Source organism: Polypterus senegalus, unplaced genomic scaffold (assembly GCF_016835505.1).
Source record: "Polypterus senegalus isolate Bchr_013 unplaced genomic scaffold, ASM1683550v1 scaffold_5769, whole genome shotgun sequence".
In the NCBI taxonomy this organism is placed as follows: Eukaryota; Metazoa; Chordata; class Cladistia; order Polypteriformes; family Polypteridae; genus Polypterus; species Polypterus senegalus.
This window is the reverse complement of record NW_024381585.1, coordinates 1-17918: the sequence shown is the minus strand read 5'-3', so window position 1 is coordinate 17918 and position 17918 is coordinate 1. Positions and strand designations below refer to the sequence as shown.

The 17918-nt window shown below is 36.2% G+C and overlaps 1 protein-coding gene across 1 annotated transcript; it reads left to right on the top strand.

Annotated features, from left to right (window-relative positions):
- Nucleotides 1–371: 371 nt before the first annotated feature.
- Nucleotides 372–1456, top strand: LOC120520655 (gastrula zinc finger protein XlCGF49.1-like). The gene has a single exon (XM_039742866.1). The coding sequence runs from the start codon at nt 372–374 to the stop codon at nt 975–977; it is 606 nt and encodes a 201-aa protein (XP_039598800.1). The 3' UTR covers nt 978–1456.
- Nucleotides 1457–17918: the final 16462 nt, after the last annotated feature.

Below are 17918 nucleotides of genomic sequence, written 5' to 3'. Positions count from 1 at the left end.
GGACGAGCATAAGGAAGTTTTATACATGTGGCCCTGGTGAGAAGTTGTAATAGAGAATGTAAAATTAACAAATTAAGTGTGTTTTCCAAGTACAAAAAAAGTTTTAAAATTGCTTATGCTGACCAAAGGTTGTACCTAATTTCAGCCATTATGTTTTGAATGTGAGTTAATGTTGATAATAAGGCATCGAACTGACAATAAACAATTTTTTTTCCCCTTTTTGTTTTAAATTGTACACAGGAAAGAAAGATCAGTGCAGTGTGGAATGTGGCAGAGAATCGTCTAACAGGAGTGCTCTTCAGATACACATGAGAGTTCACACTGGAGAGAAGCCATATTGCTGTAATGAATGTGGTAAACAGTTTTCACATATGAGCAGTCTTCAGATACACACTAGAGTTCACACCGGAGAGATGCCATATTACTGTAATGAATGTGGTAAACCGTTTTCTCAAATAGGCCATCTACAGAAACACACGAGAGTTCACACTGGAGAGAAGCCATATTGCTGTAATGAGTGTGGTAAACGATTTTTAGAGATGGGCAGTCTACAGAAACACACAAGAGTTCACACTGGAGAGAAGCCATATTGCTGTAATGAATGTGGTAAACAGTTTTCACAAAAGGGCCATCTTCAGATACACACGAGAGTTCACACCGGAGAGAAGCCATATTACTGTATTGAATGTGGTAAACAGTTTTCAGAGATGGGCAGTCTACAGAAACACAAGAGAGTTCACACCGGAGAAAAGCCATATTTCTGTAATGAATGTGGTAAACAGTTTTCACAGATGGGCAGTCTACAAAATCACATGAGAGTTCACACCGGAGAGAAGCCATATTGCTGTAATGAATGTGGTAAACAGTTTTCACTAAAAGGCAATCTTCAGAAACACACAAGACTTCACAACAGAATTAAAATGGTAGCAGTTTGCAAATCAGTCCAGAAAAACAAGAACCCTTCAGGACTTGAGTGAGGTTCAGTAGTGTCCTGAAAAGTAAGCAAACTAAACTATAATTGAAAAAATGAATCTTAAGGAGAAGCCATTTTGATGTTTGAAATGTGGCAAACAAATCTGTCAGAGCAGTACACTTCAGAGAAGCACCAGAATTCCCACTGGAGAGAAGTACAACTGAACTGTCCTGACTAAAGAGTGAGGTTCACTCCTGCCTGGACATTAAGCACATGTAACTGACACAAATCCATCCTACTTAGTGTTGTGTCAAAAACAAATCAACATGGAGGAGACATGGAAGTTTACATCCTTTTTCCTTTTCCACGAACAAAAGAAAGAACAGGGCATCATACAAGCGGCTTCCCACCAAAGCCCCTACAGCCTCCACCGTGCGCCTAATTCTGTTTTCATAACATACATATTACATATAGAACTGTTTACATAATACACATTTCATCAGAAAAAAGAAAAAAAAAAACAGCCTCACACAATAAGTAATAGTTCAGCTTTATAATATTATATATTTTGATATTTTAATATAACAAAAAATGAAAAAACATACCTTGACAAAAAAAAAAAACAGGATTACATAGTTTCTCACCAAAGCTTATTAAATAATAAATCAAATCAATAACTAATAATTATAAACACAAACTATTAATACAAAATCAATAAAATCTAAAATAAAAATTAAAATCCAAAATATACAATTGATCATGCTGTACACCACGCCGAATTCTGTTTTAACACTGTGGCAGAGCACTATAAGAAGAATTTTTTTTTTTTTATTTTATTTTGTTTTTGTTTGTTTGCTTTTGATAATAAAATATACAAAACCGTATATAAGAACTCACTGTGGGGCGGGGGGGCACATAACTTATTTAACACTTGAGAATTATCAAATAATATACATGTCAAATAAATAGAATAAAATTAGAAACGGGTTGCAGAGAGCTGACTTACCTGTACAGCATCCACCATTACCTGAAGGTGCCTCCCGTCTGTGGGGAGTCACATTAATTAGCAGTTTATACAAATGATTGCTTTTGGGAAAATTCATAACTTAAAGATACAAAAAACTTAAAGACAGAATACAATTTGCTACACATATTGCAGTATAAATGTGGCCAACAATTCTCACAAATTGGCATCTTCTGGGCCACAAAAGAATTCAGACTGGGTGCCACCTCCAGAAGTGGGCTTCGTTGGAGAAGATCTACACCGGGGGCTATCAACCCTTTGTCAAGGCATACCACCACAAAAAATATAAATGTTCTGAAATACCTGCATTTTATTTTGGTGTTAAATTGTTAATTACTGAACTGTTGTATTGTTAAACTAAAGATGGCATTTCTTTTTTTCACCCAGAAAATGTTTCAGAGAGCTTTCATAAGGTACTAGTAATGTTAACGTGTCAAAGACCTGTTTTAAAATGAATTTCAAAAGGATTTGATATGTTAGAACTGATAGGCACTGGCAGTGTGTCACCATGAGGAGGTCACTTCAGCTGTCTGTGCTAATACTGGAAAAGCAAAAGAAATGCCAGCAATGTTGTCTCAAATGTTGTAAGTCTCATCAGCATCAGTAAATATTATTTTTATTATTATTGTCAAAAAGTTTAGTAAAGTCACGCCTTTTGACCAGAAGGTTTTTTCCTGTTCCCGAGAGACTTTGCATTCGACTATCTTGGTTTACCTACAGTGTGCTTACTTTATTGTTGTATATTATTTGCTCCTTTGACTAAATTACAATTACCTGTCTGTCATCTCCTGTCTTCTGACGATGACTTCTGCACTCGGCTTTCTGTTGGCCAAACCCCGTGAGTTGACACATTTTCCAGAGGTCCGTAAAACCCCTCTTTTACACTGTCTTTTGAGCCGAAAGCTAATCTGTCCAACCTGAGAGCAAAATTGACAAGGCAGTGTGTGTGCGGAGGAGCCTAACCTCATCTCTAGTGCACTGGGCATCGATGTAGAAGAGAACATCTGAGCTGACATCTCCACATTCAGCCAAACACCAACTCACACACTGCAGACAACCCATCTGTGGGCGCTGCTACCGCCTTTCAGACAACGGGCTAAGTGCACTAAGCTTGAAGTGCTCGGCCGAGGCTGCTGAGAGACGAGGATTCCATCTCACCTTTTGGACTGGGATGTGAGATACTGTCCTTCCAGAGGTAACGTGCTGTCCATCACGAGCTCCAAGCAAAGCGTAGATAGCAAACTGACAAATGCAGTTAAGTAAACCGATCAGTTAAATCACATCATGGCAGCAACACATGCAGTGTGCGTACAGCTTTACTCTGATCGTTTGTTTTTTTCCCCCATCGAGACAAGTTAAGAAAAGAAATGCTCTGAACTGGAGGAGATTAGGATTTTGTAATGCAAGCAATGTAATTAATTTAATTTAAGTAATGTTTCCCATAATTGGTCGCTTGTGAACTTTTGTTTTTGTATCTGGGATATCAACGCTTAAACAATTTATGGAAATAAACTAAAGTCTGCTTAAGCTACTGGCTAAATAAATAGGCAGAAACGCAATAATGTTTTATTTTTCATCTTCATATCATTTTAAAGACAGAATTATTGACATAACCAATCAAAGATCCAACTACTTTGCATTGTTGTGTGGCTTAAAATTATTAATTAATTAATCCTACTTTGAGCCATTCACTAATTAGAGTTGTACTGTTAGTTCATTTGTTTCTGTTACACAAAACTGTTCAATAAAGAAACCAAACTAATTTAATATACAGAATCTGATTATTAAAACTGTTTTCTATTAGAAAGTAATCCCTGAGTTATTTCTGCTTTAAATACAAATATTAAATAGCTTGAAGGAAATATGCAAATTGCAATTAATACATAGTGACTTTCGATTACAAATTTAAACTGAGAGATTTATTGCAATTGAATTTTTAATCAGTTGTCCTCATGCAAACTTATAATTTAGAACCATTACAAATGATGAAAATTATAAAAATTGTGTACAATATACAGAGCCATTTCTTGCTCTATGAAGTCTCTACAGAAGCAGAGGGCCATCGAAGCCACTAAGGGCAAAACTGCAAGTTCAGCCTCGGTGTATTTGGGGAGTATGAACATCACCTGTCTGTTTGTAGCCAGCTAAGCCCCATCATGTATTTCATAAAGCTCTTACAGTATGCTTAAAAATTAAAAATTTGATTTAAACAAAACTCAGCTGCAGTGGCAGAGAAAGTTTGGCTTGTTTTTCTGGGGTAATCAATTCAAAATCAAAGATTATCACCATAAACCTAGTCAAAGTCCTGACCTGAATCCAATTGAGATGCTATGGCATGACCTTAAAAAGGCGGTTCATGCTAGAAAACCCTCAAATAAAGCTGAATTACAACAATTCTGCAAAGATGAGTGGGCCAAAATTCCTCCAGAGCTGTAAAAGACTCATTGCAAGTTATCGCAAACGCTTGATTGCAGTTATTGCTGCTAAGCGTGGCCCAACCAGTTATTAGGTTCGGGGGCAATTACTTTTTCACACAGGGCCATGTAGGATTGGATTTTTTTTCTCCCTAAATAATAAAAACCATCATTTAAAAACTGCATTTTGTGTTTACTTGTGTTATATTTGACTAATGGTTAAAAGTTTTTGATGATCAGAAACATTTTGTGTGACAAACATGCAAAAGAATAAGAAATCAGGAAGGGTCAAATAGTTTTTCACACCACTGTATATAGAAAAACTCTGCATTCACTGTGTTTCCCAGTTGACATGATCCGTCAGTGGCGTCCGCCATATTGCGAAGTGTCAAAAGTGACATTTAAACTAATACAGGAAGACATGAAACCGGCTTTTCTGATGAAAAAGCAATAACGTTTAAAACATTATTGTTTACATGCAACAGATTTTGGTGAATTGTTTAAATGCAAATATTTATATCCATTTATACACTAATATTGGCAATTATTAAATAATAATTATTATTATATAATTCCTCCCATATAAGTCACATTTCTCGGACTGCCTTCTTCCATCTCTGAAACATTTCTAGACTTAGTCCCTGTTCTTACGCAACACAGTACTGAAGTCACCTCATGTATAGATTACTGTAATGCTATTCTATCTGGCATCCCACAAAAATGTATCCATTGCTAACAACTTGTTCAAAATTCTGCTGCCAGGATAATACAGTAACCTGCGGTTTTAAATCCACTGAACATACTACACCTCTTCTCTCTTAACTTCACTGGCTCCCTGTTAACTACAGAATACAATACTAAATACTGCTCTGAACATTTAAGGCTCTTCACAACCTCACTGATCTCCTATAGACTTGCACTCCTCTCGCTCACTCAGATCCTCATCTGCAGCTCTGTTTTCTGTACCACACATCAGACTCGGTGCCATGGGAGCTTGAGCGTCTCTCATAGTGCTCCTCAACTCGGGAATGCTCTACCCTCTCATATTGGGAGCTCGATATATATATATATATATATATATATATATATATATATATATATATATATATATATATATATATATATATATATATATATATATATATTTTTATAGGATCTAAAATCCTTGATACAGAACTGTCTTACATAGCTTTTTCTGTGTGTTGCCACTCTGTAGTTTGAGAGTATTCAGTCTGGCAATATGGTGCAGGCTTAGTTTGTAAGTCAGACACAACTAAAGACATGAGCATAAAATGATGGTTGTCAATTTCAAACTGTGTTTCCTCAATGTGCTCCTTGAGAAGAAACACATCATCTGAAGCAATCTCAGCCAAAACAAACTGATTGATCAAAGATACACTGACAGCTTGTCCTAATGTCGACTGTCGGGTAACACGCTCAGCTACTTTGACCACCTTGATTGTACCCTCAGAAGGAATCATCAAACCTCCTTTGTTTTTAATGTGAGTAAGTGGTAGCTTTGATCATATGATGCCAGTACAGCATCTGTTACCAAACTAGCACAACACACATCACAGGACAGCTTTCTCAAAATTCCGTCTAAGGGCTACCTGACCTACCACTGCTTCCTTAGGTGGATTTCTTTGGGAAACCTTAAAAGTTTGAAAAATGTTAACAGCTAACAACAATCTACATAGTTAGTGAATAAATACGTTTAACCAAAACGTTTGGAGGATCACTTGAACACATAAATGCATAGCTTTGCTAGCTTAGCCTGGCGTAGCTAAAGTTAAGGTTATAAAGCAGGATTTTCTAATGGCCAAATACAACCAAAACAATTGTTCAGCCTTACCTATGAAATATAATTCCCTGGGATCTGGTTTGGAGCGCATAGAGGTTTGTACAATCTCAAGCAGCACATGCGAGAGGCATCTTTATACATTACTTCACTCCACAGCAGTGCCACTTGCAATATGGCGGCTGACTTTGACGCTACAATGCTGCTGATCATGTGCCGTCTAATAATTCTATGTTTACGTGAATGAGGTCGGCAACAGGGACCAGGTAGTGACACATACCACATTCGCTAAATACAAAAAAACAAAAACCATTAAAAACAAAACAATCCACTTTACAGCACGGCCCAATTGGAACTGTGCATGCAGTACAACTTGATATTACGGTTTATTCATTTTAGTTCCAAATTAGTTGATCATAATGAAAATATTCATCCTACAAAATAAAGAAGCAGCCTTTGTGGTAATGTTGATGTCCGATGTTCACCATCCGCCGTAAGAGGAAACACATACTGTGTACTCTTTGTATTATTTGGCAGGTGCTATATACTATATATATATATATATATATATATATATATATATATATATATATATATATATATATATATATAATATACAGTGGTGTGAAAAACTATTTGCCCCCTTCCTGATGTCTTATTCTTTTGCATGTTTGTCACACAAAATGTTTCTGATCATCAAACACATTTAACCATTAGTCAAATATAACACAAGTAAACACAAAATGCAGTTTTAAATGATGGTTTTTATTATTTAGGAGAAAAACATCCAAACCTACATGGGCCTGTGTGAAAAGTAATTGCCCCTGAACCTAATAACTGGTTGGGCCACCCTTAGCAGCAATAACTGCAATCAAGCGTTTGTGATAACTTGCAATGAGTCTTTTACAGCGCTCTGGAGGAATTTTGGCCCACTCATCTTTGCAGAATTGTTGTAATTCAGCTTTATTTCAGGGTTTTCTAGCATGAACCACTTTTTTAAGGTCATGCCATAGCATCTCAATTGGATTCAGGTCAGGACTTTTACTAGGCCACTCCAAAGTATTCATTTTGTTTTTCTTGAGCCATTCAGAGGTGGATTTGCTGGTGTGTTTTGGGTCATTGTCCTGTTGCTGCACCCAAGATCGCTTCAGCTTGAGTTGACGAACAAATGGCCGGACATTCTCCTTCAGGATTTTTTGGTAGACAGTAGAATTCATGTTTCCATCTATCACAGCAAGCCTTCCAAGTCCTGAAGCAGCAAAATCACCCCAGACCATCACACTACCACCACCATATTTTACTGTTGGTGATGTTCTTTTTCTGAAATGCTGTGTTCCTTTTACGCCAGATGTAACGGGACATTTGCCTTCCAAAAGTTCAACTTTTGTCTCATCAGTCCACAAGGTATTTTCCCAAAAGTCTTTGCAATCATTGAGATGTTTCTTAGCAAAATAGAGACGAGCCCTAATGTTCTTTTTACTTAACAGTGGTTTGCGTCTTGGAAATCTGCCATGCAGGCCGTTTTTGCCCAGTCTCTTTCTTATGGTGGAGTCGTGAACACTGACCTTAATTGAGGCAAGTGAGGCCTGCAGTTCTTTAGGCGTTGTCCTGGGGTCTTTGTGACCTCTTGGATGAGTTGTCTCTGCGTTCTTGGGGTAATTTTGGTCGGCCGGCCACTCCTGGGAAGGTTCACCACTGTTCCATGTTTTTGCCATTTGTGGATAATGGCACTCACTGTGGTTCGCTGGAGTCCCAAAGCTTTAGAAATGGCTTTATAACCTTTACCAGATTGATAGATCTCACTACTTCTGTTCTCATTTGTTCCTAAACTTCTTTGGATCTTGGCATGATGTCTAGCTTTTGAGGTGCTTTTGGTCTACTTTTCTGTGTCAGGCAGCTCCTATTTAAGTGATTTCTTGATTAAAACAGGTGTGGCTTTAATCAAGCCTGGGGGTGGCTACGGAAATTGAACTCAGGTGTGATACACCACAGTTAGGTTATTTTTAACAAGGGGGCAATTACTTTTTCACACAGGGCCATGTAGGTTTGGATTTTTTTTCTCCCTAAATAATAAAAAACATCATTTAAAAACTGCATTTTGTGTTTACTTGTGTTATATTTGACTAATGGTGACTAAATGTGTTTGATGATCAGAAACATTTTGTGTGACAAACATGCAAAAGAATAAGAAATCAGGAAGGGTAAATAGTTTTCACACCACTGTATATATATGTATGTTATTTAATATATATATATATAAATAACATACTATATATATATATATATATATATATATATATATATATATATATATATATATATATATATATATATATATATATAGTATGTTATTTAAAATATGTAGTGTTTTTATTTTCCCACTCACATAATAAATCATATAAAGTTTCCTTTCCATTTTGATCTATTGTTGCAATTTCCTCTTATGAGCAAATTGTGTTTGTTTAAGAATATGTTTAGACATCAATTATTATTAATAAAATTGCCATTTGTCTTAAGGCATCAGGTTTACAAAACCTAATGTATCCAACCAGTTTTATAGAAATATATGGTCCTTTTTCAAAAAAAGAAAAGAATTAACACTGTGTTGCACTACATTGTGCTGTCCCTGTCCTTAGTATTACCTGTGACTGTCCACTTGTTAAAATTCTTTAATTCATCTCAGTTGTGCAATCAGGTCAGATGCTAAAGAAATGAAGAGCATAAAGCCACCGGTTCAAATCCTCATTTATTCCAATGGCTATTAATCTTACAGAGAAGTTTAACTTTATGTCCACAGACTTAAATTAAGGAAGTGAGCTGTTATCACTTGAATCAATCTATTTGATCTTTTTTTTTTTTTTTAAACAGTAAGTGCTTGCTGCTATAGTTCATATTTGTAATATATTTGTTCTTAGTGATGTGTTTTTAATGTTATTTCAAGGTGTCTCTGTAAAACCCCCTGAGAAACCAACTTACCTATTAATATAATAAAACTGAACTGAATTTAACAGCTGTAAAATAACATTTTCTTGTAACTGAGCAGAATTTAAACAGCATGAAATAGTTCAGTTTATGATGAACACCATGTGGACAGAGGGCAGTGATATTCTTTCTTACAAGTTTAATCAACATAACACACTGGTGTTTGTTTGCAGACTCGTTTCATGTCAATGGTTTTATTCACCCATATTGACACAGAGCCAGTTCATTTTTATAACTTTAAAAAAAGGAAATACAATACACTTATTCATACATTTTTTATTGAAGAAATAAATGGTATGTTTAAAAATAACAAAAGTGAAAGATCTGTGAACAATGTTTCTCAAAAAAAAATACACACACCCATATTTATATGTATATATAATGAGTAGAAAATTAAGTAATAATAAAAGATGTATAAATGGTAAATGCATTTAACTAGAACACAACTACAATGAAAATGGCCAACAAGGGAGGTGTTAAAATTATTAGGGAAGGAGAACACAAATATATTTACAGATTTTACCTTAGTATTTAAAAAAATGTTAGCCAAGGTTTTGAACACAGTAAAAGTGAATCATTAAATTTGTCAAAAAGGAAAAATGCTATTTTAGCTTTATGAACAAGATACTACTCAGAGTCAAAGAGTTATTATCCAGCAATATTCCATAAAAAATGTGTTCTATTTAAACTGACATTTTTCCTGATCTGTCCCTTAACATTTGTTCACTAATAATATTTCTATATCACCTTTGCTTACAAGTGTAGCTCAAATTGCTCTACAAAAATATACAGTTACAAAGAAAATTGAAGGCATTATAAAAGTAAATAAGAAGCAAATGGAGGGGTCCTTGTCCTTTGTAATAAATACACTGCCTGGTCAAATGGCTGGGACAAAGACAAACTTGCAGCCTTCAAGGATACTGGAGATAATAAACCTCTGGGGTCCCAAGCCAAAGCCCACACAGCCCCCTCTGCACATCCCAGCATACATAATTGTGGCTGTCTCACTCCAATCAAAATTCCATTTCAGGACGTCTTGTGAACTTTTCTTCTATCACAGGCAGTTGGAGTTGATGTAACAGACGGTGGAGACACAGGGGGCACCATTGCAATAAACTGGAAAAACAACAGAGAAAAACAGCAGAGGTTAGTGCCCAGTGCAGAGCTTACAAAGTGTACACAGTACCATTTCTAATCTATTACAACCAATGCAAGTAATTAAGAAAAGGCAAATTAGAAAAGTGGGCTTGTTGAAGTTTTTGAAATGCTTGACATTTGTAGCCTGGCACTTCTCTATTGGCAAAGCATTCCAGATTTTGTTGCATGAGTACAGAAAGCTGCTGGTTTTATGGTTGATCTTGGAATAAAAAGCAAAGCAACTTTTGAGAAAAGAAATGTTGGGAGCAGACACTCCAAAATACAGGCAGGGTCTAAAATACTCAAAGCCTTCTAATTATTTAATAGAACCTTGAAATCATGTGATACAGGCGGCCAGTGTAATGAGACTGAGACAGTTTTCAGAAGAAAAAAAAACAAACAAAAAGGCCAATACCTTGTGATCACTTGGCAAAGGCACAGCAGATCAGACCAGAGGTTGAGATGGAGGGTTCTAGAATTGCCGGGCAGGAGGGGCAGCTGCTACTTCAACATGGCACACATCTCTCCTTCCTTCTTCTTTAACTGCTGCCCCATAACATGAATGAGACTCTTCTACTTCACTGTAACTGTTAAAACATAAACACAGTAGATACATGATGTTCACTCAGGAGTTCAAACACTAATAAATGCACCCTTACTTCTTCTTCTGCCTCCTTTCTTGGTACACCTGTAGATCAATTATTACCAAAGTAAACCATCACAATAGATAAAGTTCTGCTTAGAGTAAAGTCTAACTAAAAATATATATATTTAATTACTGTGTTTTTTTGTTGGATGTTGAAAGAACCCCAACTTAACTGTCATTATATGTAGCATCATTTTTTTTCTTTTACATTACACATACAGTTGACATTGTGTTACAATCTCTGTATATCTGAACTTCTCATGTGATGTGCTCAGGTGCCATTACATGAAAACATCTTTGATTTTCTCTCCTGCCTTAGTTTTGTTTTAGTTTAATATTAAGTCTCTGCTCTTTCAAAATCCAACAACAAAGCACAGTAACTTAAGAAAATAAATGTTATTTTGCAAAACAGAACAATATCCCTGTTTAGTGACTGCTGAGATTGATGTGTCTCAGTCTCTGTGTTTGTGAGGATTCACACTCTGAGGCTTTCCTGTCTAAAATAAAAAGCTTTGTTAGTTACTGGACAGAGTGAGCAAACATATAGTACAGTATTCAGGGCAGCAAAATATTACAAATCAAATAATAAATATGGTGATGCTTTGCAGGAATTATGCAGTAGTCTTACCTCTAGAATTAGCAAATCTAACATGAACTGCACATCATCCCAAACTGGGAATCTTAAAAGCAGAAGAAAAGAAGATCCCATTATGTCTCAGAATTCGGGTACACTGGCATCTGTTGAGCCACATGGTAGGCTGGTTACCACTGGGCATCCTGTAGGGTCAAGAAAAAAAATATAATAAAGGGGCATTGTTTTTCAAACTGCAGCAATAAGAAATGTTATTTCTAAGGAGCAAGCCTTCTACATTATATTCAGTTAAATGTATGTGTGTGTACTTCTCCTAAGCCAACAGCTTAAATGATTAGCTAATGACATGTGACAATGGCAGGTGCCAGGTCTGTCATTGTGCCACATCAGACACACACCAAACTTCTCTGATGGCATTGCACATAAATTTTAAAATGTTTTGTGCCATAGATGTTTTACCAAACAAGGTTAAAGAAATCCATTTCAAAATTATAAATAAATAGTAGCCAACTAACGGATTAATTCATAAGTATGACATTAATATATCCCCGAAATGTAGTTTTTGTACAAATGAAGACAAATCACCTCTCACATTTCTTACTTCTGCTCCTATTCCAAAATCTTTCATAAAGATTTATTTCTGTTACTGTCTTGAATGACAAAACAATATGTAACTCTTTAATTCTTGTTATTCTTCTTTATACAATTTTGAAGACTAAATGTTATAAAATGCAGTAACTCTGATTTTCTTGCTTCATAAATTTCCTATTCATAAGTGTAAATTTCAGAATGTTTGACCTCTGTTACATCTTTCTGTCTGGACATTAATATGCTAGAAATAGCTTTAAAAACAGAAAACACAATATAGCAATTTAAACGTGTAAGATTCTAAGCTGTTTCATTAACAATTTGTAATGCTATTATCTACACCCCTTTTTCTTGTAATTAGTTAGTTGTTGCTATTCTCCTATGTAATTTAGTCTTTATCGATATATCCTTGTACTGATGTAATCTAATAAACATAATAAAAAATACTGATGGCTTTGGAAGGCACTCTTTACACCGGTCGAGTGTCAGAAGTGCACTCTATCCTAATTCGACACCTCGATTACATTGTTTTGCTTAATTATTAGCATGCCGTTCGCCCTTTAAGATAGAAAATGTGGACAAATGTTAAAAGAAACACACCACCAATTGCTAATAGGGTGCTACGAAATAAATGACATACATCCATTAATCCATTAACCCAAACACGGAAAATGCTGTCATTTTTACGATTAAACGACGAGATTACCAAGTATTGCAACTAAAAATGATGTACTTACAAAAGCTGTACATGTCCATTATAAAGTTCACAGTCACACATCGCATTTCATTTCGCTCTCTCTTCATTCAACTGGAGTTAAATATTTCGGTGACACATCTTCCAAGACGTTATAAAATGCAAAAGTTGCCATCTTTTCCAGTAAGAAGTCCACTTACAAACGGAGATAAACAACAACACAAAAATGACTCGCAAGTACAAGTCAAACCTGATTATGATGTGTGTAAAACATTAGACATGCGCAGAACAAAATGGTCAGTGTTGTTAAATGAATTTTAATTAAGCAGAGAGCGTCAGTGAGACAAATCGGATGGGGACTCGTGTCGCGAAGTAGAAAACTGCAGATCGGGCAGGGTCGTAATAGTAAAGTTCTGTGCATGCATGCTTTTGCGTGCGTGACTCTGGTTGTCTTTGTGCGCATGCATGCGAAAATCACGCGGCACCGCCATAAACATAGAATTACTAGGCGCCATGACCAACAACATCGTTGCGTCAGCGTCGCCCGCCATATTGCAAGTGGCACTGCTGTGGGTGAACTAGTGAATAAAGATGCCTCATGCATGTGCTGCTTGGGATTGTACAAACCGCTGTACACTCCAAACCAGATCCAGGGATTACATCTCATAAAGTAAGGCTGAACAATTGTTTTGGTTACATTTGGCCTTTAGAAAATCCTGTTTTATAATTTTAGAATTTTAAGGTCACTTTACAATAAAATTAAACAACATTAGTAAAATTTTAACAAGAGAATGATAAATACAGAAGCAATAATTAGCTAGCAAACAAAGACAACTGGCAGTAACAGTGCAAAATTCACAATAGCTATGCCAGTTTTAAAAGAGAAGTTTTGAGGGTAGTTTTAAAATGTGTTATTGAAACGAGCTGACGAATATGAGAGGGAAGAAAATTCCCGAGATGAGGAGCACTAAGAGAGACGCTCAAGCTCCCATAGAAGTGAGTCTGATGTGTGGTACAGAAAGTAGAGCTGCAGATGAGGATCAAAGTGAGCAAGATGAGTGTAAGTCTGGAGGAAATCAGTGAGGTTGTGGAGAGCTTTAAATGTTCAGAGCGGTATTATTTTCAGTAGTTAACAGGGAGCCAGTGAAGTTAAGAGAGAATCTTTGTAATATGTTCAGTGGATTTAGAACAGCAGGTTATTATCATGGCAGTAGAATTTTGAATAAGTTGGCTATGGATGGATGCGCTTTTGTGGGATGCCAGATAGATTAGCTTTACAGTATTCTATATGTGAGGTGACTTGGGCATTAACCGATACTTTAGTACTGTGTTATGTAAGAACAGGGCTAAGTCTAGAAATGTTTCAGAGATGGAAGAAGGCACCCCGAGAAATGTTACTTATATAGGAGGAATTATTTAATAATAATAATGATAATAATTATTATTTAATAATTGCCATTATTAATGTATAAAATAAATGGATATAAATAATTGCATTTAAACAATTCGCCAAAATTTGTTATATGTAAACAATACTGTTTTAAACATTATTGTTTTTTCATCAGAAAACTAGGTTTCCACGTCTACCTGTATTAGTTTAAATGGCACTTTTGCTACTCGCAATAAGGCTGACACGCTGACGTGTTATGTCGACTGTGAAACACAGTGAATGTGGTGTCTATCTATATATATCTATGGGCACTGCAGATCGGAGCAGGATGATGTCATCCAACGTGACAGCTACTGTAGCTACGCTGCTAGTGATAGTAGGAGAGAAGCCTCATGAATCAACAAAATTTTGAAGCAATTGTGTCAGAAATCATATCGAAACTTTGAAGCATTTGGCGTTCAACCTCTCTAGTGACACCTCCTGGCCATTTTCATTAATGTTACACAAACTCATGATCCACTTCAATGACATCTATTAAAACTCTTATTGCTTTTATTTTTTCGCTGCTACAGACTGACAACGAAGAGAAGGGTTCGTCAGCAGCTTCTAGCGTCTGATGTCTGTATATATATATATATATAAACTAACGCGACAGGCACAATGTACTATATCGATAGCAAGAGTTAAACAAAAAAGACACCTCACTCATGGATCCCAGCTCTTTCAATGAATATCTACTTTTTGCTCTGTATCGTTATAATCGCTCCTGTTATTAGTATTATAATTAACCATCATCTTTTCTTGAGATCACATTTAATAGCCTTAAATGTTTTCTTTGTTCTGACTTAATTAAAACGGAGTAGACGGAAAATAAAGGTTTATCCCTGTACTTTGTCATGATATAGGTAAGCACATTTGAGAAAGAAAAGGTGAAATTTTTAAATCAGAGATATTATTAATCGATCAAGTATTGAAATTTTCATTTATTAAAATTTTACAATATTTTGTGGAGCACAAACGTAACGAGTATGCTACGACGAAAAGATGCCGTCAGTGGCTCAAATAACTAAAGGTGGTTGCATTTTGAATTCTGAGTGTAGTGCAAACCCGAGTTCGATCAAATTAAAGACTCATCAAAATTAAGAATAATGAAAAAAAATGATATGCAGTGAAACCTTTATAACCAATTTGAACTAAATAATTTTGAGATATATTGTGGAAAGATTGCATAAGAGATTTGTTAGGAACCATCCCCACTTAAAATCGCCATCTCAATGCGATGACTAATTGCGTAAAGCAGCTCACATATTTACATTAATCCATCTATTCATTGCCATTTGACGTCCATGAACCCCTCCATTGAATAAGGTGATAACAAACCCACTGTGGTAGACCAGGTTGAATTTACTCTGCTGCACCAAATATTCAAAGGTGTCAATCCGGAGCACATCATAAGAGGCTGACAGACATGGCATAGATCAGTCACCGACACACAGACACACACGGGACACTCCAAGGCGAACAGTGCACGTATTAAGGTCAGAATTATAGATCCTCTTGAGTGCTGAGGCAACAAAAAGCAGCAGGATAAACACATCTGGACCTGCTGTTGAAAAAGCATTTCCTTTTACCAGCAACATCCCTCCCTCATGAACACATCTTCAAGGTCAGGACAGGCGATCAGTAAAATGTTGTCTTAGTCACAGCAGTGCAATAATAAAACATTTCCTAAAACATATAGTTGTTCAGTCTGTATCATTCCTAAGCAATCTTCCAGTTACAGAGGCACAATCCCAGTTACTAACACATTTACCATGTACCCCCCCCCAACACACAAAGTAAGAACACATTCCACCTTATTAATTCAATATTTAAAAATTTAAACAGCTAAACCCACCATCAACAACTACACTAACAGTTGAAATCGTCACTCACATATTTTTTTTATTGTAGGCGTAAAACAAGATGCTCATTTCCTTTTGATATATATATTTACTAGTGTTCTTGCCTTGCTCACTCTCGGTCCACAGTGGAATTTGCTGTTAAATGGAAAAAAAAAAGAAAAAGAGACTCTTTTGGGTGACAATTCACAGTGGGTGGACGTGGGACCTGAACCCACACAAGCCTTATTATGCAGCTGAAGTGCTACCGCTACACCACTACTGTTTTTAGCAGGGTGGATGTATATAATGTATGTTTTTTTTATGTATGTAAAGAAGACAATAACAATTATATATAGATGTACTGTATACTATATGACATACGTTTAGTGTTGCATGAAAACTTTGCATGAGGCGAAGAATTGATATGTAAGAGAATATTCTAGTGAGAGATGTGTTGTCACCCGTATTACTAAAAGCTCTTCTTTGCAGCATTGTGCATTCTACAAGTTGGCATTTGTATGATGTATAATTTATAATTTTATTTTTTGCCACAAAGGATTATCGGGCATAATCATTTAACATGTATTGATCATCCATAAACATTCATTTCAATGGGAATTCTGTTGAGTTTTTGAACTCTGTTGATGCCATATGTACTTCAAACAGGAGCTCGATGAATAATGATTCCAAGCATTAAAGCAGACATGGCCACTGGAATCGTCAAGCAGGTTAGAAGCACTGAGCAGACATGTGTATTGAGGTTGCATCATGATGGGGCTTCGAAGCCTCAGACATGCGTAGTAATGAGATTGGATTATGACAGGGCTTCGAAGCCTCGAGCAGACATGGTCACTGGTTACAGAATCTTTGTGAAGCCTCAGCACACTCAAAGGCATTGACTTCTATATTTTGAGAGTCTATCTGACACTTAACTCTCTAGTTATATTTTGTAATTCATATTGACATTACACACTTCAGTTGATATAGTTAAACTACAATTCAGGTAGTTGCTGAGAATTAATTATCGTTCTTGAGGATTGCTGTGGTTTCCTTATTGGATACATAGTGTCAAAGATATGTCATATATCAACTTTATATACATAAAAAGATTAGGTAAATCATGCAACCTTTTATAGAATGCTTAATTTTGTTTCAAAACCGTACGTCATATAGTATACATCTATATAATTTTTTCATCTTCATTAGGAAAATACAACAATGATACTCTTTTGTCAATTAAACCAATTTAACGTGTACATGTCAAACAACATATTTCTACGTCCGCCGCACTAAGAACAGTAGTAGTAGTTCAGTTTATGCGAAGCTCGTTAATTATCCCGATTAGGTGGCTAAATGGTATTGCAACTGTCTCAGTAAAAACACCAGGGTTTGAGTTGTTCATCCCTCCTCTTATGAAAGTTTTTTTTTTTTCCAATTCCTCCATTTAACAATATATTTTCAGCTCCGGATGGATAGCGAGCTGTTTTAAAATCTGTTTGTGTATAGTATGAGGGGCATCACTATTATATATCATCAGATTTTGACGGGTGTATGCCTACGCCGCCCTGGCATTTCCTGTACCCACCTGCTGCCACCTGGTTAATAGCCATTTCCCCAGCGCTCAGATCTCTGCCTGTTGCCGGGTGCGTGGTTTGACCGACATCGGACCTTTGTCAATCGTCGTGCAAAGTAGAATAGTGGGCCGATCTTAGCCTGTTGATGCTAAACTGAGGGCTGATCATCTTTGTGATCCAAGGCCGGACCTTTGGGAGCCTGTATGTGTGTCATAAAAGGTAAGTCATCAATAGGCGAACAGACATCCTGCTCTTATCTCTTTTGCAAGCCGGGAATAAAAGA